This window comes from Podarcis erhardii (assembly GCF_964252035.2).
Source record: "Podarcis erhardii genome assembly, chromosome: 7".
Classification (NCBI taxonomy): domain Eukaryota; kingdom Metazoa; phylum Chordata; class Lepidosauria; order Squamata; family Lacertidae; genus Podarcis; species Podarcis erhardii.
The window spans coordinates 78,718,615-78,742,946 of NC_138511.1; the positions used below are offsets into that span (position 1 = coordinate 78,718,615).

The 24,332-nt window shown below is 46.7% G+C and overlaps 2 protein-coding genes across 7 annotated transcripts; one reads left to right on the plus strand and one right to left on the minus strand.

The window, feature by feature from the left end:
• Positions 1-748: 748 nt before the first annotated feature.
• On the minus strand, positions 749-16,938 carry ETHE1 (ETHE1 persulfide dioxygenase; the record flags this gene model as incomplete). 3 transcript variants are annotated; one of them, XM_081869498.1, is made up of 7 exons in its annotated part: positions 749-1,254; positions 2,262-2,378; positions 3,966-4,055; positions 5,384-5,513; positions 5,792-5,940; positions 7,370-7,514; positions 16,747-16,938. In XM_081869498.1, 7 exons carry the CDS (start codon positions 16,936-16,938, stop codon positions 1,202-1,204), a joined length of 876 nt encoding a protein of 291 aa, XP_081725624.1. In that variant the 3' UTR covers positions 749-1,201. The 3 variants fall into 3 exon arrangements, with proteins under 3 accessions (XP_081725624.1, XP_081725626.1, XP_081725625.1); XM_081869500.1 differs by lacking the exon at positions 16,747-16,938 and adding an exon at positions 14,298-14,333; XM_081869499.1 differs by lacking the exon at positions 16,747-16,938 and adding an exon at positions 11,588-11,796.
• Positions 14,658-24,134, plus strand: ZNF575 (zinc finger protein 575). Of its 4 annotated transcripts, none has more exons than XM_081869486.1 (3): positions 14,658-14,778; positions 20,293-20,406; positions 21,745-24,134. In XM_081869486.1, exons 1-3 carry the CDS (start codon positions 14,700-14,702, stop codon positions 22,440-22,442), a joined length of 891 nt encoding a protein of 296 aa, XP_081725612.1. In that variant the 5' UTR covers positions 14,658-14,699; the 3' UTR covers positions 22,443-24,134. The 4 variants fall into 4 exon arrangements, with proteins under 4 accessions (XP_081725612.1, XP_081725613.1, XP_081725614.1 ...); XM_081869487.1 differs by lacking the exon at positions 14,658-14,778 and adding an exon at positions 16,860-16,988; XM_081869488.1 differs by lacking the exon at positions 14,658-14,778 and adding an exon at positions 18,031-18,338.
• Positions 24,135-24,332: the final 198 nt, after the last annotated feature.

The window sequence follows — 24,332 nt, forward strand, 5'->3', positions numbered from 1 at the left end:
TTTCAAAGAAACTACTCTATTTTGAACTTTAAAATGGAAAGCGCATTGCTGGTGGTCAACAAAAGAGGTTCAAAGATGCTCAAACTCAGGACAAAAGGGAGAAACGTGCTAAGAGGTAGGCTCGCTTGGCAAACCCTCACCGTGGTCAACTCCCGCCCGGAAACCAATGTCCCCACTGTGGAAGGATGTGTGGATCCCGAATTGGCCTCTACAGGCACTTACGGACTCACTGTTAAAACCGTGTTCATGGAAGACAATCTTACTTGGCTACGAGTGATCGCCAAAGAAGTAGTAGTAGTTAGATTGTGTAGTGTAGTGCTTAGTGTGCAGGATTAAGGACTCTTATCAGGGCTCAAATCCCTACTTGATTGTACATGATTGTCAATGGGGTGATCTTGGCCAGTCACTGTCTATCAGGCAAACAGAGTTGTTGTGAGTATAAAACGAAAAGTAGGGCAGGAAGTGCTTATGCCACCATGAGGTTTTGGGAGGAAAGGTGAGACAGAAATGTGATGATAATAATAAATTAAAACACATTTGATTCCACCAAATGCTTCTGGGAAGTGTAGCTTAACAGTCCCAGAACTACAATTCCCAGCACCATTTGCAAACTACAACTCCCAGGTTTCTCGTGTGTTTTAAATGCATGGCGTGGATGTGACCATTGGCTAACGCCATCCGTAAGGACAAGATTTCCCATTGCTGCTCCATAAAAATCAACCCCATACTATTCAGAAGTGAAGCCGGCTAATAACAAATGCATTTTATTTTTTCTCAGTGATAAGAGTTTCTCAGGCACAAAACCCGAGTTTTCAGAACATTCACAGTGCAAGGGACTCTGTCTTCTGGCAAGGAATCTCGAGGCCCAGCAAAAATCTTGATGCAGTGCATACTTGGAAAACAAAAACATCACATGGGTCCTGGTTGAGCTGGGAAAGTCCAGCCAGTGCAAATCGACAAAGAAAAGTGGGCCACTGAGGTCATGGAGCTGGAATTAAGAGGTTGATGATCACAATAGGCAGGAGGATCAGGAACCAAACCAAGTTAGGGTGTATCTGAAGACACACACATCTTTCCAAATAAATCACTGTCATCTTCCTTCAGAGTGTGGTAAGGAGATTGTTTGTATGCCATGAAACCATCCCATTGCTGCAAGGGATGCCTTAGGTCACCTGTATCTTTGGGAAGTCAGAAGGTGCATCTAGGCAGCTACATCTTGGACCCCACACTTGAGGTTAGCAGGAACCGCAAAATCTGCAGGAGATGAGGGGGAGCAGAAAGATTATTTCCCCTGAGTTCCTATAGGAATCACCCTCCCTCTGTGGCTGGACACAGAACCCAAGAAGTCATGGCTGCCCACCTCTCAGACCAGCCACTAAGCACCCCGGCAGCCCAGCCTAATTCTGGTTTACTCTGAAGCAAGTCCTATAGACAGCAACATAACTTGCTCCCAAGTTAAAGTGCCAAAGGAATTGAGCCAGAGAACTTAATGGGCCTTCAGATTCTGAGGGTCTCCAACACCCATCACACCCAACAGTCAGGGATGATGTGAGTTGCAACCCAGCCAGTCTGGTACAGTGGTTAGAATGCCAGACGAAGACCTGGGAGACCAGGGTTCGAATCCCCACTTGTCCGGGAAGATCGCCAGGTCTGGGGGCCGGTCGCAGCTTCTCAGCCTAGCTTACTTCATAGGGTTGTTGTGTGGATTAATTGAGGAGGGGAAGAACCACGTACACCCCCTTGAGAAAAAGGTGGGATATAAATGCAAACAAACACACATCAGGAGGTACACCATACTCAATCCTATGCTCTGTTTCCTCATATGTAAGTCCCACTGTGTGCTATGAGACTTACACCCTAGGAAGTGTTTGGGGGGATTAAGATGTCTAGCACAGACAAAGCCAATCCCTTGGATATTCCTTAAGGGAAGTGCTGTGGCTCAGGTTCGATCCTTGGCCTCTCTAGGCAAGGCTGAGAGTATTACTCCTGCTGTAAATCCCCAAAAGCTGCTGCCGGCCAGTGTAGACAATGCTCAGCTAGGTGGACCAACCATCTGGCTCAAGATAGGGCAAGCTATCTTGGCCCAGCAAGTGGAGGAGGTTAGGAAAATGAGATAATTTTCTGCACCGTTTCCAAACCACAACCCCCAGGATCCTTCTGAGGAAGACACAATAGCTTGCAGCTGAGAGATATTGGCTTGCAGCTGAGAGAAGGCAGCCTCCAGATAAATGCTGCTCTGCTGTACCAGAAGCCAGCCTCACCTATTTGTTTTGGCTTGGGCAAATTCAGGTTGTTCATCAGTTCAACGAAGGCGTCTCGGGGCAAGGTGAGGCGAGGATTCAGGGTCTTTTCTTCCTCTACTGTGGACACTGTCTGGCCTGCAAGGGAGGAGGAGATGCATCAAGGGGGGCCAGGACAGAAAAAATAGAGTCTCGCAGCACCCAAAAGGCTCACATAGATTTATCAAGGCAAAGCTCTTTGGGCCTACCAATGTGGGAATTATCTTCCTCAGTTGGCAGGCGGACATTTTGAGATTTGCATAGCACAGACTTTGGTCTCATTCAGGAGTTCTACTGTCGTGACTATAAACCAGCAGGCAGCCCTGCCACCAATATCCTTGCATGCTCTGGCCCTTCCTGCTCCACCTCGGGGCTCCTCACATCGCTTAGCTCAACACACTTGCAACCCTCACTTTCCTGGCCAATGAAAGTCTCTGGTGGAGCAATGGGGCCTTCGCTAGCCTCTTTATGAATCCATCTCAAATGCCTGAACAGAGCTACTGCCTCTCACATTTCATGACCTCTCGACTTCACTTTTACAAATGTTTCCTTCTACACCTATGTTTATGTGTCCCTGTAAGTATACTGTAACTTTTTGACTTTCCCCCTCAACCCCCCCCCCCAATGATTTCCTGCATCATAAAGGGATGGACTTTATGATGCCTGCAGCAAAAGGAAAGACAAACCACAATCTCATTTATTACAAGCAATAAGAAGTGATGTGCATTGTACAATGTACAAAACATTGTACAAGTAATTTGCAAGCTCTATTTTTCCTGTATTATAATAAATGCTATGCATATTACATGACACATTATAGTTACATTTGCAAAAAAAATGACTTATTTATTTCGAGGTAACCTGTTTTCAAAAGATTTGGAAATGAAAGTTCTTTCCTTTTGTTTTTAGTCAAAGGTTCATTTAAGTACACAACAGGAACATGAGGTTGTAAAAAAGTGGTAGCTCTAATGTGTATATTCTCTCTCTCTCTCTCTCTCTCTCTCTGTGTGTGTGTGTGTGTGTGTGTATGTCAGTTGTGCACACCCCTGCCCCGATCTGAGAAACACCCAGATCAACCTGAGCCCAAGTCAAGTCAGGGTGTGGGGTTAATGTCTAAATAGGGTTCTTTTAAATCCCTAATTAGGCATACAGTTAACCCTAATTAAGCATATGCCCCACCCTCACTTCTGACTGCACTGAAGAGGGCAGGAGGGTTCAGTTCTGCTGGGTGCTGCTTCACCAGCACACTCTCATGTACGAAACACACTAGTGAAGCAGTCCTTAATCTGGAGACTTTTATTTAAAGAAGCCTTCCTATGAGTTGATTCCAGCCATGCACACTGTGAACTGTAGAACAATCTGCCTTCCTTTCTATCTATATACTGTTCAGTTGCATACTAATGTTTTAAATCCACGTACAGCACTTTTTGGGGGGTATGAAGTGGTTGATAAAATTTCATTCAATAAAACAACACAACACTTTGTGCATCTGTGGAAGGGTTCTCCAGTTTCTAGCACAGTAAATCTATCGGTCTCTAAGAGAACCACAAGGCACTGTGTTGATCGCAACAGAGATATTTAAGGAAAATGAGGAACTGAGCGAGAACATGCATTGTCATCCAGTGCCCGTTGTACCACAGCGCTGCTCCCCCCCCCCCCAGCATCAAATCTGAGACCCCGACTTACCAGTATAGTCATGGGCAGGGTAGATTAGGCAGTGGCCAGGGAGTGTGAAGATTTTTTCGTGGACCGACCGATACAGGGTCTCTGGATTGCCTTGGATGAGACAGAGAGCCTTGCTGAGCCAAGTTTCCTTCAACATCAACTATTTTTGCCAGCCTGATTCTCTAGGACAGCTGCTTTAGACAAGGGTTTTCAACACATTCCTCCCATTTGTTCAGTGAATGCATAGGCAGGCAGGGGGACGGAGAAGCACTATGCATATGGCCCCTGACTCCCAACAGTATGCCCTCTGGCCATGCCCCTGACATCTATGTCTTAAGCATTAGTGCAAAGAAAGCATCTATGGAGCATATACTGGGGCACCGGCTGCCCACGCTGTCTACCAATTTGCCCACTGACCTTTCCCCATATCTGACCAACCACCTTTACACCCACCCCCTTGTTACCCATTTTTAACAGTGGGAGGGGGGCCTTTAGAGCAGCTGACTAAAGCACTCTGTGAAGCACCTCCCCCTCATCTGTTAAATGTCTGCCATCAGTGCTGCTTCCTTGCTCTCCTGCCTGCTGTTTGTCATGCAGTTGGTGTGGCTACCTGAACTGCACAGCATGACGACAGCATTAGATTTTTATGTATATAGGAAGAAATGTGTAAGGCTCTTTCATGCATTCAGAACCCTAGGCAATCTGCATTTCTGGATGCATGGAAGGTGCCTAAAAGCCCATTTCACATTAATGGGATGTGTGTGGACATTAGGGGGTGACCAGTGAGGTCCACTCCGGGCATTAAGTGTTCATTCGAAGTGGGGAGGAAGAAAACACATACACCCCTTACAGGGCTGTTCTTTTGTAGAGGTGGTTGCACATTTCTACACAACAGCTTATTGTAAATCTTATCCACAACACCCACATGATGTTGTCTTCATTGAAACACCATCCCATATTTTTCCCCTTCAAAGAGTCTTGCTCCAGAGAGCTACAATAAACAGAGTGGTCTAACAATCAGTCCCTCTTCCTCAGGGACTCTGGGAATTGTAGCTCTGGTGTAAGGGAAATAAAGGGTTCCTAAAAACTCTCAGCACCTTTAACGAACTACTGCTCCCAGAATTCTATGGGGGAAACCATGACTGTTTAAAGTAGTACCATGGTACTTCAAATGTATGGTCTGAATGTGGCCAGGGAGAAATACAGTGCTTTTGTAGGTAGACACATTCAGATTAAGGCAAAAAAATATGGGTATCATTTGTCAAATGGAACACGACAGCCCATGTCTCCCCATAAATCTTGCAGCTGCCCTCTAATACAGATGACAGCCATTATGACTGACCCAGATCCCATAGCTCCCTCCCCCTTGCAACAGATCAGACTCCACCCTGGTATGACCACCCTCCCTGGATATAACTAGATCCACAAGGCCTCTGTACCTTGCTGGAAGTCCGTTCGTCCACAGCCCCGGATCAGCAAGGCATCGCCAGTGAAAGCCATGCCTTTGTCATTCAGCACATACGTCAGGCATCCGTCCGTGTGCCCAGGGGTGGAACGAGCTTCCAGGGCCTGCAACGACAGCAAGGCAACATGCCATGAGACTCAAGCCTTGGAATTGCCAGTGTGATATAGCGCTTAGAGTGGGAGACCAGGGTTCATATCCCCACTCAGATGTGAAACTTGCTGGATGGCCTTGAGCCAGCTGCAGTCTCTCAGCCTAACCAACCTCGCAGGGTTGTTGTGGGGGTTAAATGAGGAGGGGGAGAGCCGTGTGTACACCACCTTGAGCTCCCTGGAGGAAAAGGTGGGGTGTAAAATCAATCAATCAAACAAACAAACAAACTCACAAAATCCCCAAATTTGAGGGTGTGCCCTTCCTGGATTAGGAGGTCAGCTGAGGCGCCACTATGTTTGGAGATGACACTTCGGCAACCTGGGAGAAGCTTCTTCAGCAATCCGGTGCCTGTGATGTGGTCTGCATGGCAGTGAGTGTTGACTGAGAAAGAGGAAAAGAAGCTTGAGGTTATTATTGCAAGACACAAAGGTCAAAGCATTTAACAAAGAAGTGGGGAGCCTGTGCCCTGCCCCAGATGTTATTGGGACTCCAACTCCCCATTGGTCTCAGCCAGCATTGCCAATGTTGAGGGATGATGGGATTGGTCCTCTAAATGTTTCTGGAGAACCACAGATCTAACACCACACTCAGGCCAGGCCGTTTTGCTGCCTCAGGTGCCAAAATGCCTTGGGCCAGTATGGTTACCATCTCCTTCCTGATTCAAAGGTACAATTCTATTATTCTACTCTTCCGCTACCTAGTGGTAGAAAGTGGAATATACCATTTCTTTTCTGTTCCATTTTAACCTAGCAATACCCAGGAAGGCCAGGTTTGACCAAGATGCTCTTGGGAGCTGGGAAAAAAAATCCACTTTTCTTTTTGCAATTTCATTATATGTACACATAAACAGTCATACCTCGGAAGTTGAACAGAATCCATTGTGGAAGTCGGTTCGACTTTCGAAACGTTCGGAAACCAAAGTGTGGCTTCTGATTGGCTGTAGGAAGCTCCTGCAGCCAATCGGAAGCCGCGGAAGCCCCACTGGAAGTTCGGCTTCCAAAAGAACATTCAAAAACTGGAACACTCACTTCCGGTTTTCGATTGTTCGGGAGCCGGAACGTTCGACTCCCAAGGCATTCGGGAGCCGAGGTTTGACTGTATTAAAATTTTGTTTTTACTGTATTAAAGATGTTATTGTGTTAAAAAAATAAATAAACAAGTACAAGTACATATAGCATCTCTACTCTCAATTCATAGAGTCCTTTTCACGCTTTATTTACATTCCATACAAGACCCTATTGTCATAGATGTTGTGCGGTTGAGGGGGGAAAGAAGGAGGGAGAGAGGGAGGGAGGAGGGAATAATGAGGTTTTGTTCTACTTCAAAAAAAGGAAAAAAAATGAATGTGATTTACAGCAATGCACACACACATGCAATAAAAAAAAGTAAAAATTTAAAACCACAGATCATTCGCTAACCATTACAGGGGATGCTTTCTTAATTGTTTGCCTAAGCCTGGCAGCATAGCTGAGTTTTCATCAAACATTTAAAGGTGGAAAAAGAGGATGCCGTGCTGAATCTCTCTCGGAAGAGCATCCCATGGCACTGGGCCAAGGCATGTTTTCACACTGATGTCAAATGAGGGTGACCATCATGGCGGGTGACCAGCAATGCTCCTACAGGTGTTCTGAGTGATGAGGCTGAGCCGTAAGGGTGTACAGGTGGTACCTAGATTAGCCAGGAACTAAGTTGCTCAGGGTTTTGTAAACAAATGCAAGGATTCTGAACCTGTGGGCTTCCTTGGGAGCATATTACACTACTCCAACTGCCTTGATCCATCCAGGACCGAAGAAAAACCTCCTCCTCTCACCTGCATATACCAAATTCAGACCAAGCTGCTTCACCAGTGTCGAATCCCTCTTGGTTGTCTCCAGAACTGGGTCTATCAGAACCGCCTCCTTGGTCTTCAAATCTGCCAGCAAGTAGGTATATGTGGAACTTTCTGATTCAAAGAGCTGGGGGGGGGGGGGAATGCCAGAGATATATCTGGTTAGTCCATGAAAGGTGATAGGTGGGAGTGTCTGAGGACCCCTCTCCCCCCAAAGCAGCCCCCTCCTTCAGTGGCCCTTGTGCTTAGGAAGAAAAGGACCCCTGCCCCTAATAATAGCAACAACTGTGACAACACAGTCACATGGAGAAGAAGCTGGAGGCCGTAAGCCAAAGGCAACATGAAGTGCATTAGCACATAGGCCAGAGTGCCTCCACACCAGGCCTAGTGGTTAAAGCAGGAAGCGGGCTTCTAATCCCTTGCCCTGGCGAATCTCTTGATTTATATTCTTTCCAAATTAACATCCACAAATATACTCCCACAACAGAAAAATATTTTACGTGCCTTCGTATGTAAGGAGTTGGATCTTTCAGCATTGGTTCTTTTATGCTCTGGGCCTATTTTCTTTTCTTTATTTCACAACATTTATATATACAACTTGTTTGTAAAACTAAACTAAACTGCAAAGCGGTTTACAAAAAGAAAACAAACAAACAATGAAATAAACCAGTTTAAAACAACTGTTTAAAAGATTTGGAAAAAAAATATTTACGGTCAATGATAAACTAAAATCCAGATTAAAACACCCACCAAGCGTTCTGGATAGGTTTGCCTAAGCAAGCATGTTTTTAGCAGGAGCTGTAAAGAATACAGTGAAGGCGCCTGCCTGGTTTCAGGGTAGTATTAGGGAGGTGCCTTCGTTGTACTGCTTTAGGCACTTGCTAAAAACAAACAAATTTTTTGTTTTGGCCAGCCTACCCAGACATGTGATTTTTATTCCATATACTTGCTTTAAAACAAAAACAAAAAAATCTCTTCTGGTCTTTCTGCAGTTTTAAGAAGTTACATACATACAATCATTTAAATTTTTTGACTGCGTCTGACTTTCTTATTAAATATTTGCATCATTTTATGTAACCTGCTTAAAGATTCTTCTTCCTTTCTTTGATGAAGCGGTCTATGAATTGTGTTAACCGACTATATAAAAATACCCACATTACATTTGGAATTATATTATTTAGGAAAGTTGCTTGCCTGCCTGTTGTCTATGCGTTGGGACACCTCGTAATGCATTGTAGCTAAATTTTGCATGACGGCACCTGAGATGAGGGAGCTGGTTTTTAACTATGCTTGAATATGCCATTTTGAATCAAGATGTTGGACCAAAATTCTCAAAGCTGTGCTGCTTTCTTTGAGTTCTTACAATCCCAGAGATGCACTGGGTTTGAGGCTCTTCGTATAAAATTAAGAAATGGCCATGATCTTTTAAATGTGCCTAATTGCTCCCTGCTCCCGAATCGCTCAGGTGTAACACAATCTTCCACTCTTGCCCAATTTGGCTACTCTCCAGATCTTAGCAAGGCTTCCAATGGCACAGAACTTTATATTCCTACCACTGACTTCTCTATCGGTATTCTTGATGCAGGTCGTAAGTTCCAGACCTACTCACAGAAGAACTTATTTCCTAACATTGCTTATATCCAAGCAGGCTGGACCCAGGGGTCAAGAAGGTGCAGTTAATCATCAAACCGATTGCAGCCCCAAGAATCTAGCAGAAACTCCAGTACTGTGTTCCATTTTGAACATGGTTTGCTTGTTTTATCATCCTGAAAGTTTTAAAAGTCTGCATAACTATAGATAAAGTTATCTGAAATTAAGATAAGATGTTGGTATCTCCGGTATCTTTTACAGCATGGATGCATGTTCTCTATTATTTTATTGGTATTAGTGTTACAAGGTCTTCAGCTAGAATAATAAAATAATTGTGTATTATGTCGTTGCAAACCAACCTGGGACCTTATGAGAAAGGGAAGGTAAAAAAAAAAAAAGGGAGGGGGCGAGAATCAGGGATTTGGAGTCCAGCTTTGCTGTTGTTTTAAAAATGTCAAGATGGTCAACAATACAAGTGAGACAATAATATGATAACCTAAAAAAGGGTCCATACACATCAAAACATTTAATTTATGGTAATTATTTCAAGAGAAATATATAACAACTGTATTTAAGAAAGCACAGTAAACTGAAAGACAATGTATTACAACTTAGCAAAATAAATGATAAGTAAATAAACATTTGTATTAGACCTGATTATGCAGGATTCTATCCAATGCTAGTCCAGTCTGGACTCTGCATTTAAAGCAGAACAGCACTATAGAGAGTCCTGGATTCCCAGTCCTGGGAGCTATAGCTTGTTAAGGGTGCTGAGAGTATTTGGGAGACTACCGTTCCTCTCCCAGAGCTCCGGTTTCAAACTTGGTTTAACAATCAGTCCCTCTTCCTTTGGGAGCTCTGAGAGTTGCAACTCTGTTAGGGGAATAGGGTGGTCTCCCAGCGATTCTCATGACCCTTAACAAACTAGAGCTCCTGTTATTCTGTTGAAGGAAACTGTGACTGTGGTATCATGATGCTTTAGCTGAGTCTTACTTCAGCGTGGTACACACAGCCCTGTCTCCCAATATCCCTCAGCATCTGACGCCTTAATTTTAGGACCAGCTTTGGCTGCAGTCAAGCACATATATGCTTACATTTCGGGTGCAGAGGGAAGAAAGAGAAAACTAGAATGCACTCCTATATGCTGTTACTTATTTATTATGGGAAGCCTTTTATGACCTTGGGCCGCACACTGCCTCTCAGCCATGAGTGCCAACTTGAATCTTTAGCAATAACTCGTAGCTGAGTAAGATTGTCTTCCATAAACACGGTTTTAACAGTGAGTCCATAAGTGACTGTGGAGGCCAGTTCTGGATACACACATCCTTCCACATAGGTTTTCCAGACGGGAGTTGATCATGGTGAGGGTTTGCCAAATGTGCCTTCCTCTTAGCACGTTTCTCCGTTTTGTCCTGAGTTCGAGCGTCGTCAAAGCCCATGACACCTTTGGTGAAGGCTGTTCTCCAATTGGAGCGCTCGCAGGCCGGTGTTTCCCAGTTGTCAGTGTTTATACTACATTTTTTTAGATGTGCCTTGAGAGAGTCTTTAAATCTTTTTTGTTGACCACCAGCATTACACTTTCCATTTTTAAGTTCAGAATAGAGTAGCTGCCAACTTGAATAAAATATGGGGGGCAGGTAAGGCCCACCCCACATAATCTATCATAAGACATGCATACTATTTGAATGGGAATGCTTATCAACTTTGGGGGGGGGTGGAGCCCTCAAATATTTTATTGGGAGGGTCGAGGGGACCTCGGTCCCTAGGAGATGGCTTGTATGCGCTCGTCTCGGCCTAACAGGGTTGTTGTGAGGGTTACATGGGAAAGAGGAGAATGATACACACCACTTGGAAGAAAAGATTGCATGTAAATGTACTTGTTGTTAGCTTTGAAAAGCAGGGTAGAAGTTACTCGGAAGGAAGCTCTGTGGAACTCAGCTGACTTTGAAGCCTACGTGCCCAGGAACAAGTGGCGAAAAGGAAGATAAGGCATCCAGGAAATGGAACCCAAAATCCCAGCTCCTCTGCCCCCACAATGTAGCTGCCCAGAGAAACATGCATGCATGCTGATCCCACAACAACACCCCTTGGAAGTACCCTAGGCGGCTTCCAGTTATCTGGAACAGCAAACAAAAATCAGCAAGTGGAGCTTTTCAGCAGAGCTTTCCACCTGCACACACACTGTACATTCAAAGTGCATTGCCCCCCTCCCTTTCCTTAAAAGAAAGAACGAACCCTGGGAACTGTAGTTTGGCCCTCAGAGAGCTGCACTTCCCAGCACCCTTAACACAACTACACTTCCCAGAATCCGTACGTGTGTGTTTATGTGCTTTAAACGTACGGAGAAGGCAGCTTCGCAACTGTATAAGTTCTGCTTGCCTTGCAGCCCTGCACAGAGGCAGAGGAGCCCTATGGGATGGGAAACGTTGGCAACCCACAGAAGCACAAACACACACACACACCCAAACCAACAGTACTGCCAAATAAATTCAATGTAAGGTTGCTGCTGCTGCTGCTGCTGCTGCTATTGTTTCGAGAGCGGGGTAGAAGGGTCCCGATCCTGCCTGCCACCCTTCGCGGTGGAGGAGGGGGCGCCTCGGATCAGCTCACCTGTCGGAAGAGCAGCCCCTGGCGCTGCGCGGTGCGGACGCAGTAGCATCGCCGGGGAAGGCAGGCCCGGGCCGGAGCGGCGCCCAGGACCCGCAGAGCAGCCGCGGCTGCAGCAGGGCATCTCCGGGACAGAGACATCGGGCGCGCCACACTTGGTGGAAATGAAAGGAGAGGAGCGACGCCCTTTAAAAGTTCAGAGGCTGGGTCAGGAGCGGCGGCGGAAAAGTGGGCGGGCTGCGAGCCTCCTTAAAGCGCCACGCAGCTTTGTTTTGGCTTTTCCTGCCAACCGATGAACCTTTTTATGAACGCAGGAGCAAGAGCTGGCGTGCCAAAAAGTCCTGTTTAATGCTACTGTAATCACAAGATTTACTGGCAGCAAACCCTTAACCTGGGCTTTGGTCCCAAGGGCAAAGCACAGAACCCTTGCCACAAGTCGCGATAAGAGCTAGAGAGCCAACTTGTCCAGATAAACACATTCTAGGAATGAGCGTTCTTATGGACTCCACCAGATTGACTCCACCAGATGATTGATTGCTCAGATAATACATTCCAGAGAAACCCATTTGGCTAAGTTCACCCCCTTCAACACACATTCATGCACAAAGTCCATTCATGCACACATGGATAACAATGAAGAACCTTCAGCTTTTTGCCTTGCAGTATATTATATCTTCCTTTGGCTAGGCTTTATTCAATCCTCTTCCTGCCTAAGGTTCCTACCTTTCCCACCTTCTGCAGTCACTGATCAGTACTGTCTTAGGGACTGGCCACTGTGAAGTATTTAATTGAATCAGAGCACCAGGCTAAGATGCACTGTTGAATACTATTTGCATGTGTGTGATTATCTGCAAAGGTGTATGTTTAAGTCTCTGGCTGGCTGGGGCATCACCAGCACTGCACTTTGCAGCATGCATGGCCATCCTGTAAACAAATTAAAATAAATTAAAAAACAAGGTTTTTAAAATGGGGGGGGGGGGGGCAGAAGATTCATGGCCCAGTGCAAAAAATCTGGGACTTGGGCCTCCCACCCCGGAAATGCAATGCACCTGTCCCAGCAGCATAACTATCGCTAATACTATATATTCTTCCACTCACAAAGTAGGGTAGTCTAATCCACATTCACAAAGTGGGTATATCGTTCATATCAATGAACTACCATCACTGTAACACTTTAAAATCAAAGGTAGGCAAGGGCACCTGGCTAGCTCAAAGTAGAGCTGAACCGGCAGATGTAAAGTCTACGTGCAGGGAGGTTCTCGTAAACAAGAAGCCTGCAACGATTACATGCTATCGTTCTTTGTGCAAAGGGCAGCCTCGTTTTTCTGTTTTACAACGCTAAAATGTGTGTACTTAAGCTACATGGATATTATTGCAGTTTGCTGTGTGACTTGGGGGACGCTGTGCGAGCACTAGAGGGTAGGGCATGTCTGTGTGTAAAAGGTGAGGCAGTGGGATTTGTTGGTGCAATACAATATGGAGGGATATGGATATACATAGCCAGAGCACATAGTCGAGGTATATATATACATTATCGTTAGGGTGCGGAGCTGGAAATCTTTAACTAGTGCAATTATGCTTCAATTTCAATGTTTAACATTGTTGTTTTCTATAGCCCAAAGGGCAAGAGATGTACAGTATTCTTGCGTGAGACGGGAGGAAAATACATTTTAATTTTATTTTTTGCATTGTGTGGGTGGGTACTTTTGATAGAGAGAGAGAACGGGGAAAGAGGTTTTACTTGCAACACAGCAGATCATGGTAGAAAAAAGTGATCTTTTATTGGGCTTCCTTCCTTATTTATTCCATTTATAAATGGAACGGGTGGCGCTGTGGGTTAAACCACAGAGCCTAGGGCTTGCTGATCAGAAGGTCAGCGGTTCGAATCCCCGTGATGGGGTGAGCTCCCATTGCTTGGTCCCTGCTCCTGCCAACCTAGCAGTTTGAAAGCATATTAAAGTGCAAGTAGATAAATAGGTACCGCTCCAGTGGGAAGGTAAATGGTGTTTCCGTGCACTGCTCTGGTTCACCAGAAGTGGCTTAGTCATGCTGGCTACATGACCCGGAAGCTGTATGCCGGCTCCCTCGGCCAATAAAGCGAGATGAGCGCCGCAACCCCAGAGTCGGCCACGACTAGACCTAATGGTCAGGGGTCCCTTTACCTTTATATCCCATTTTTTATCCAAGGAGTTCAAGGGGCATACATGGCACTCCACCTCCCTCCTCATTTAAACCTCACAGCTACCCTGTGAGGTAGGTTAGGGTGAGAGGCAGTCAGTGAGCTTTGTGGCCAGTGAGAATTTGAACCCTCTTCTTCTAGGTCCTTGTTGGACCCTCTAAGCACTACACCACCAAAGACTGGAACACAGCCTTCTTTTTTTGCAGGTAGAAATGCCCCTATTCTTTACTTACTTATTTAAAAGGCTGCAAACTGACATCTCCTGTTTTATCTAGGGGGCGGGGCGGGGATGCCTGTATAGGAGGCAGAACAGGTTCTGGCAAATTTCGGCACAACGTCTAAATGCCCAGGTTTCATCCCTGGTAAAAATGGCCTTGACTTAATGCGAGACTATTCTGGAACACAAAGAGATTTTCCAAAGGCGATTGTATATAATAATGCTCACACATCCACCCATCCATCCATCCTAACACAGCATCAGTAAATAGCTCCCACCCTTTTAAAACTTTGACCCGCTCCTGGAGTGTGACTAACCCTAGCTTGAAACACAGACATTAACGAGGGAAAGAGCTGCTGCTCAGTGGCTGAGCATCTGCTTTGCATGCAAAAGGTCCTGGGTTTCAATCTCTAGGCTGGGTTGGGGGAAAAACCCTCGTCTGAAATCCTAGATGGCTTGCTGCCAAGGCAGTGTGGGCAATACTGAGCTAGATGGACCAGTGGAAAGCAGCTTAGATGTTTGCATGCCAGGGAAACGCTGCATTTGCTACACGTCCAGAAGGCTTTTCTATTGGAGGAAAACCTGGACAGCATTGAACTCAGAACAGCAGCTCATTGGCAAAAAAGAAAAGGCGATTAGGTTTGTCCGTCTCCAGCCACCGTTAAACGTCGTTTATCCGCGCTCCTCTGTGGGTGAAACCATTCGGCGGAGGGGTGAATATGAAATCATCCCTGGAGGTGGTTCTGCCCGGGCGTGCTCATTTTGCCAGCAAGGCTTGCTCAGTTGATTCTGCTGCAGGTAGTTCCTCTCTGTTCCGTATAGATTGCTTCTGGTTTTTGTATAATCGCGCTTCCTTCGGCTGCTTGTGATTTAGTCTTTTTAAAAATATATACTTTTATTATCGCATTTTCCCGTCTGTTTGCGCGCGCGCGCACTTCTAGGCAGCGCGGAGTTTTGCATTTCAATGTACGGTACTTTCCAAAACTAAACCAAATTGAAGAGCTCCTCGCTACTCCCGTTGCCTGTGCTTCCTCAGCTTCATTCGCCTAGTGTGCATTCTAAGAAGCAGCTTAATAATAATAATTTATTATTTGCATGCCCAAAGCATAAAAATCTATGCGTAAAAGAAAAGCGGGAGAATAATACAGTTCTTTAGAACGTTTTTTTTTAAAGCCAATGCAAGAAACTCTCTTAAAATCGCACCCACCCCCTTGATGCAATATGATCTTCCGAAGTGGGTCTCTCTGAAATCCTGTCTGTTTTTAAGGGTCCTGGGACATCATGGCCTAAAGGCATCTTGTTCCAACAATCTCGGCTCAAGTTACGCAGGTTCTGGTCTGGTCAGTGTCCAGATCATGAGGAATGTTTGGGAAACGCCTCCCCCTGGACTTCCATGGAAGAAAGGCGGGGTAGAGGTGTAATAACATTTCCTTCCTTCCAACACCGCCTTGCCTTAAAGTCTGTATCCGTCTGCAGGGCTGCAGCCTTAATAGTAAGCAATAGTAATGCAGAGAAAAGGTGGGCTCCTCTCTTCCCTGAAAATTAGCACCACCCTCCCTGTCTTTCTCGAGTTAAGGAGCAGGCATTAAAGAAGTAAAATTCTGCCGCCCCAGGGCAGACTTAAGGACCAGCTTCCTCTCTTTAGGAACAGAGGCTGCAAAATTAAACACCCACGCAGCCTTCTCATATCCAGGTTAGTCCTCGAGGCAAGTACCTTGCTGCATTCAATCAGCTTCCTTCTTTCTTGGAAGGAAGCCACGTTGAAATCGACGGGATGGGACTTAAAGTTTGGTGCCACCAGGACAGGAGCTAGGGGAGATGTCCTCCTCTCAGCAGAAGGTGCTGCAGGGCCCTTATGCGCAACCTGGCTGGCAGTGCCACATCGTGGAGGAACTGAAGCCAAGCACATTTCCATCCTGAAGGAGGTGCGTGTAAGAGGTTAAGTCCAGAGTCTCCCTACTGCTAGGTAAACCTGGTTAGGATATAAAAAAAATCCTCCCAGTAGCACCTTAGAAACCAACTAAGTTTGTTATTGGTATGAGCTTACTGGTCTCTAAGGTGCTACTGGGAGGATTTTTTAAATTTTGTTTCGACTACGGCAGACCAACACGGCTACCTACCTGTAACTGGATATGGATATGGCTTTGAACGGAGAGGTGGTGGTGCATCGTTATATAGCGCTGGCTATATATTGGGCAGTAAGATCTAGCGGGTCTTCTTTCCGAAATATGTCTGCATGGAAGCACCCGGCCACATGTATATAATTGCTTAAGCTGTAAGTGGCCCTGAACTCAGCGGGGCTTATTTCCAAGTAGCCCTACTGCATAGGCTGGTAGCAGCATCCTCTGACGTCCAGAGGGGTTTTGTTTTGTATATTTATTTATTTAGAGGGTCTTAACTAACCAGTAACCATGCATGAGTAAGATTTTGCAAGAGTTTGCTTTCAAGTAAACATTGCTAACAAGAGTATTTATTTAATAATAATAATAATAATAATAATAATAATAATAATAATAATAATACTTATCCAGCTCCCCACTCCCTTTCGCCCAGCTCAGAGCAGACTCATTGGAATGAATGATTTCTGTTCTAAACAGAATTTAGTTGCATGCACGATGGTGGGGGTCTAGGTCTGCAAATTGAAGAGCTCCCAGGGACGGCCGTAGCCGTCATCGCAACCTCATCACGTTTATTACATTTCCCCCCTCCCTCTCCAACACACACATACCCCTACTTTGCAAAATAAATAAATAAATAAATAAATACCGGGGAAGGCGCGGATTGGCCGAGAAAGCTGCGAGTAAGGAAAGACCCCTCCTCGCCAGCCAGCCAGCCAGCCGGATTGGTGCTGCTGCTGCTGCGCCCGCCCGTCGCTGGGGACCGGCCTGGGAAGGGATGCGGTGGGGCGCACGACCTGGCCCCCCGCGGGGACAGCATGACCCGGCGCGATCGGCTCATGAAGGGGAGACCCCAGAGGCAGCCTGAGGCCGGGGGAGGCTCCCGGGCCGGTGAGTGGCGTCTGGGGGGAGCGAGGGGGCGGGCGGGCAGCAGGAGGAAGGCCCAACTGCTCAGCTGCATACATAGATGCGGTGAAAAGGCGAGGGATGCCCAGCGGTGGGGTGCCAAAAAATGGGGAGTCCCCGCTGCATTCGGATTTGAAGGCGGTTTTGCATTTGCTCCAGGCCTTGGCGCGTCCCGGTGAAGAAGGGGTCAGTTTTATTTTCCTCTCCGCCCCTCCCCCCCCCCAAAAGACTAAACCGGTTTGAAAGCACACACCCCAATATGGTGTGAAGCCGGGTGCATTGCACCAAATCCAGATTTCCCTCGGTGGTAATACGAATCATATTTCAAGCTCCTGGTCTCCTGTCCACTGCCTGACTGGTTTTGGGGAAGGAGGGCCAGCTGTACAGGAAGGGGGCTGCCCCATAGCAGCAAGAGCTGTTGTCTGTGTTACTGGGAAGTAAGTGCCACTCTGCTTCATGGGGCTTACTCCCAGGGAAGTGTGCAGAGGATGGCTGCCTTGGTTGCATTTTTTTTTAATGCTTTGATGAAAACATTGTGGTTCGTGGTTGGTGCAAACTCTACATCCTGCACTCCCTCTTCTTAAGGAACTAGGTCAGGGGGCTCATGCTTAAATGATTTGGGCCCAGCACCAAACAACTCTGTTCCACCACAATCCTATGTGTGCTTATTCAAAAGTAGCACCCATGGTTTCCAGTGGTGCTTGCATGCAGATAAGTGTGTCTGGGATTTCAGACTGTGAAACTGAACTTTCCTGGAAAGCCAACAGCTTGCTCTTTAAACATACTGTGTATATATAAGCTATTTATATATAATAGTTTATATAAGCTGTTTTGCTTGTAATTGTTGCATATACAAACATTTGCCTTGCTAGATCCTGAGGCATCGCTCCCCCCTAGAAATAAAAAGGCCTCTTCTTGAAAGAGGTACCTGCCCAAGTCAGAGCTGTTCTGAAGCGACTTACTCAACTGAGGAAACATGTGCAGTGATGTGATTTCTGCGAATTACTGTTGTTGTTATTATTAGTAATTGAATTTCTATCCCACTCTTCATCCGGGGACCACGTGGCGGTTTACAATATAAAAACACAAAAAATACACAACGGCACAAACGAAACATCAGTCCCTTTTCGCAAGGAGCTCTGGGAACTGTAGCACTGTGAGGGGAATGCGTTGCCAACAACTCTCAGCAGCCTGAACAAACTACAATTCCCAGAATTCTTTGGGGGAAAGCCATGACTGTGTGAAGGGGCATCTCGGTGCTTTAAATGTGTGGACGTGGTCCCAATTCATTGCTGGCCTCCCAACTGTCTCCAGTGCCAGCCAGCACGGCCAGTAGTCTGTTTCCAGCAGATATTGTTTGTGTAGTTTCCTGCCATCAGGAAGGGAGGATATTGGGGTCCAGCCCTCTTTTCATGGGGCACCATCTGATCTGAAAGCTTTCCCCTGTAATACTTGGTTTGCAAGTGCTGTTAGTTTTCTTTCTCCTCTCTGCCTTATCCACCAACTCCTCCTCTCTGGCCTGTATTCCAAGCGAGTTTCCATAGCAACTCCACACTTAGGCCAAGAGCAGAATCGAGCAGTAATTGGATCCTGGGGCCTTTCGGGAGACACAAAGCCATGAGGGAACCCTGCGATTGAAGTACCATTAGTTAACACAGTTCTGATCCATACGCTGCCTGCCTGACCCATGGCAAAACCGAGGCCAAGCCTGTAAATAACCAGCCCGTTTGCCTGCGCATCCTCATAAAGGTTATGTGAGGCTTGGAAACGGGGGAAAGGCCTATTTGCACAGATCTGGCCTCCCTAGTCACCTCGAGCTGCTTCTTGCTCGCCATAGGCGACCAGGCATGGGGCTGTTTACAAGCCTGTACAAGATGTGAGGGGACTGGATTTCTGCATTCTATTTTATTTTTTAAATTAAATGTCGTTGTGAGTGATGGGAGCGGGGTGGCGATACATTTTCCCGTTGCTATACATTTCCCCGTTAAATCTCTATCTACGATGCATTGCTTCATTAAGATTAATTAGCAACATAATGAATGGGATGCCAGTGCTATATTGAGTCCAGTTGGCAGCTTCCAAGGCACGCTGAAATGAGCGTATTAACAGATTTTCATTTGAAAAGAAAAGCGTGTGCAATTGAGCTATGTGTAAGTATTTTGACAAGAAATAATCTGGAAGAAACTCTAAATTGGTTTGATTGTAACATTCTCCTATGCTGAGCGTGCTTTGTTGTGTTCCTCCCATCCCCGACAATCAAATATGTCAGTTCAAATTTTATTTATCATTGTTATTTATTAAATTTGTATACCTCCCTATATCCGTAGATCTCAGGGCAGTTACCATTCCCCCCCCCCCACTAAATACCTTCTTTAAAAAGCTATTGGGGGAACTTTTGAGATACTTATTCAACAAGCAAAATGAACATAGGGTGCATATTTTTAGAAATGTTGTTGACTAAATGCAAGTCAAGCATGCTCAATCGAATCCCAATCGCTTTGGGGTATCAGGACATAAAATGTCCCAGAAAGCCCACATCACTGGCAGGAGAGTGAGCGAGCAGTTTTTATTCGAATTGCAGTGCCAGGGGGTCGCTGGCAGTTGTTTAATTTTTTCTCCCTGCCCTCTTTTCCCCAGTCAAAATCCCCATCACCACTGCTACTGGTATTAAAAAAATGCATTCCTTTATTCTACCCTCCATCCCTTTCAAACAGGGCTAATAACTTCTGGAGGGAAAATCTCCAGTGGTGGTGGGAGCCTTCAGCTCTGCTCCTCCAATCAAAATCGGAGCCACTTAAGTTGGTTTTTGATTTTTTTTATTTATTTAGGGAAACCAACGACTCCTATTTTGCACACAGATGCCTTGTGCCTAGGGCCAAGTGTCCCGCGGCAGCACCAGGAATCTGTTACTGCGTGCCAAATCAAGGTTCTTAGTGAAGACATAAATATATAAATACTTTTTTTGTGTTTTGTTTTGTTTCAAAAAGCCCCACCAAGTTCCTAGTCCTTAGGCCTAGATAAGCAGGCTTGAAAGTGCACGAGCAACCTCCCAGGCCAGAGAGTGAGTGGCTCTGTAGGATTTCTAGCAGCCAAGGACAAGGTTTCAGTCTCCCTCTGCCCCCCACAACGAGCAGAAACGGAACAAACAATGTAAAAGGAACATCTGACTGGATGTGTTTCTGTCTTTCGCTTCTCAGAACATTGATTCCCGAGTTTCTCTTTATTTATTCTATCTTCACGATGGATGACCATGCCATGGTGATAAAACCATTTCCCTCTGTTTGTGCAGGTTACATTCTCGCCCGACCAAGCCTTGTCCTGATGCTGGAAAGGGGGGAACAGCCTTGCATGAGCAACAGCAAGATCAGCGTGGGCACCAACCCTCTGAGCAGCAGTGTTGCGGGTAAGGGGGCGTCTGGAAAGCCAGCCTGGGGCATCCTGACCTGATCTCCTAGGACTTAGGTCATGTGCGCACCATACAGTGGTGCCCCGCAAGACGAACGCCTCGCAAGATGGAAAACCCGTTAGACGAAAGGGTTTTCCGTTTTGGAGGTGCTTCGCAAAACGAATTTCCCTATGGGCTTGCTTCGCAAGACGAAATGTCTTGCGAGTTCCTGCGGGTTTTTTCCCCTTTCCCCCCCTTTTCCTAAGCCGCTAAGCCACCTATCAGCTGATCCGCTGATAAGCCGCTTATCAGCGGATCCGCTAAAAGCCGCTAAACCGCTAATAGCGCTAATCTGCTAAGCTGTCAATGGGCTTGCTTCGCAAGACGAAAAAACCGCTATACGAAGAGCCTCACGGAATGGATTAATTTCGTCTTGCGAGGCACCACTGTAAATCTAAAGCCCTGTGCTATCGCTTTAAACAGCTATGGCTTTCCCTCCAAAGGGAAATGAATGAAGTTGAGACAAAATAAATATTGTTTAACAGAAAGTGGAGAAGATGGGTGTTAACCGTGGAGTGATGCCTTAAATAAAATTTTAAATGTAACTGGAAGATGGAAAAAGGGATTTTTTTTCTTTTTCTTTATTTCTTTTTTCTCCCGTTTTCTCTCTTTCCCCTGTTTCTTTCTTTTTCTTTTCTTCTTTGGTGTTCTCTGTTTGGAAATTTTATTAGGGTCCAGGGATTGTACACTCTTGAGGGTTGTAGATGGTTGATGGAGGGGCCCTGGGTGGGAGGCGGGGAAATATTGGGTGACAGGGAGGATAAAGGGAGGATAAAGATTCCAGGTGAGAGCTGGGAGGGCCTATGACCATATGCAGTAAGGGTTAAGAACTACTTTTAAGAGAAGACTTTGTATGCTATTACAGTGGTACCTTGGTCCTTGAACTTAATACATTCTGGGAGTCCGTTTGACTCCCAAAATGGTTCGAAAACAAAGGCATGTTATGAAAAAACTTTAATAAAAGTATTAACAACAACTAGAGTCCCCCCCCCTGCAAAGAATCCTGGGAGTTATAGCTTGTTCAGGGTGCTGAGAGTTCTTAGGAGGTCTAGTTCCCCTACAAGAGCTACAATTCCTAAAGGGAATTAGCTATCAGTTCTCTTCCACAGGGAACTACAGAGATTGTACAGGTGAGTGGCAGCAGGGTGCATCAGTCTCCCCAGTCCATGCATTTAGTGATTGGACTGATGAGAAGCTAGAGAGGTGGGGCAGAGAAATGGCTAGGAGATGCAGGAATGGCCTTCGGTTGATGAGGATGCCCGGCTTTTGACACCCTCCTTTCTCCCCACCTTCCAGACTCGCAGGCCCTGAAAGAGAACGCCAAGTCGCCTTCACCCGCGGCTCTGTCTTCGCCGCCCGCCACGGAGTCACCCAAGCCTGCCCGGCCCCGCCGCCCCCGCCCCCCGGCCGTGCTGCCCTCTGAGCGCCCCTACCAGTGCAAAGACTGCGGCAAGCGCTTTGTGTACCGCTCCAAGCTGGCCACGCACCAGTGGACCCATTGCGCCGAGCGCCCGTACAAATGCCCCGACTGCCCCAAGAGTTTCAGCTACCCGTCCAAGCTGGCGGCCCACCGCCGCACGCACACCGGCGAGCGGCCCTACCCCTGCACGCTGTGCCCCAAGCGCTTCGGACACCGCTCCAAGCTGGCCGCCCACCAGTGGATCCACACGCCCGAGCGCCCGTACAAATGCGCCGACTGCCCCAAGAGCTTCTGCTACCCTTCCAAGCTGGCCGCCCACCGCCGCACGCACACGGGGCAGCGGCCCTACCCCTGCAACCGCTGCGGGAAGAGCTTCTGCTACCCGTCCAAGCTGGCGGCCCACCAGCAGATCCACGTGGCCGCTGCAGCAGGGCGGCCCTACCCGTGCATGAGCTGCAGCAAGAGCTTCCGGCAGCTGCGCAACCTCACGCTTCACCAGCGGGTGCACGAGGACGGGGAAGTGGGGGATGACTTGTCCCAAAGCAAAGGCCACAGCAACGGAGAGAGGCCGTAGAGCGGAGATCTGAAGTGACTGGACCACGCGGGGTTGCGGGGAAGAAATTGGCTAACCTGGATGCTTGGTGGGTGCGGGGGGATCATTGTAAATAACGGCAAGGAAAAGGGGGTTTGGGGTCTACACAGAGATGCGCTTTGAGGACCCATAGCAGCTCAGCTCTTTTGTTGCGGGTCTTGCCACTGTTTCCCCCCCTACAGTGCCAAGTCGATGTGTGTGTACTCTCCGCCTCCCCATAGCCGAAGCTGTGTATACCATGCTGAAAAAAACGCCAAAGTGTGTGTGGTCAGAGAACCCCGGTTCAGCCCTCAGAAACAGCATATTCTGCAACCTGACTAACTTGTGCGCCTAGGAGGGGCAGAGCGCCACGGCCTGCAAGCTCAGCACCCCACTGATTCTGCAAAACAAGCCCAGCCACCTTTGAATCCCAATTTCACAAGAAGCTTGCATAAATTCATAGAAAATGGATGGATATGCACAAATCTTCCAGAGAGCAGAATTCTGCCATTGCTTTGTACGACCTCCGACCATTGCCCAGGCTGTCTCTTGTCTGTTCAGTTGGCACGTGCTTATATTGGAATGCAGAGATCAGCATCTTCACAGTCCAAGGCTCTGCTAAGTTACGTCTGTCAAACTTGGCATTTTCTGGGTTGTACAATATCTGCCTCCTGTGGCTTATCAAACCCTGTTTGTGCCTCCAGCCTGTGGCTAAAGAAAAGGGGGACAGTTTTAACAACCTGGCATGCCACGCACACAATGGAGTCACACAGTGTGTGCAATAGAAGTTGCTAGTCTTTATGAAGGCACAGACAAGTCTGAAAATGTGGTTGTGACATCTGCAAAATTGCCAGGGGTAGCTTAAGCCGAAATGCCAAGAATCCATGAATTTTTTGGGGTGTGCTCGCACACTACATTCTGTACAGTGGTGGGCCCTCCCAACAAGTAGCAGTAGAATAATTTTGCAAATGTTATGTGTTGTGTTCATCTGCCATTTTTAAATTTTTGCTTCAGTTGGCATGGAATCTTACCTCTGAGCCAGCTGCTGTAAAAACTGGTGGCTCTGGGCTTCTGTCCCTGATCGCATCAAAATATGTCCCTAGCCATTTACAACATGTACTGAAAACTGCTTAAGCACACAGATTTCTAGTGCTGGATTTGGATGGCTGGATTTCCCACCCCCACCCTCCATCACTTGGTTTACACAACTTTTACTGCCCAGTTCCTTTCGCTTCTTCCGTGTGACCGTTTCACCACATGCCTAGAGAGGCAGTCCCACAAACCTGCCTTCCTTTGTTACGCCTCCCCCTCCACTAATTCCCCACTAATTTTTGGGGTTACTGTCTTGCCTCTTGGTTCAAATGTTGGATTTCTAAGACGCAGTGTGTTCCAATCTCCCACTTTTTAGACACATGTCCACCTTTCCACCCCCCCTTTCTTGGATGGATGAATTCTACACACACACTCCTTGTCCTTGTACCGTTTGCCAAAGCATCTTTTGCCTTCTCACCCCACCCCCCACCCCCCACCCCAAAGGCATTTGTTCAGATTGTTGCAAGGGAGGCGGGGAGGGGGTGTTAATTGATCCATGGTATGTTTGTAGTTGATACTAAAAAAAATGGGACTCCCCTGGGAGCCTGGAGTTTTTTTGTCTTATTTTTCTTGGAAAAAAATAATAAAACTTATAAAAGTTTAGTTAACCGGGTTAAGTTGAGCTTGGAGCATATGACAAATGCAGAATTTTGGGGAGCAATGCAGTAGACAGGTGTAGCATCATTGGCCAAAAGAGGGATGTGCCCACTTTCAAAGCATTTTGATACGAGAAACAGGTAGCTAGATTAAATTGGATGTCCATTAGAGCCAAAATCATCATGTGAATATTCTGACACCTGT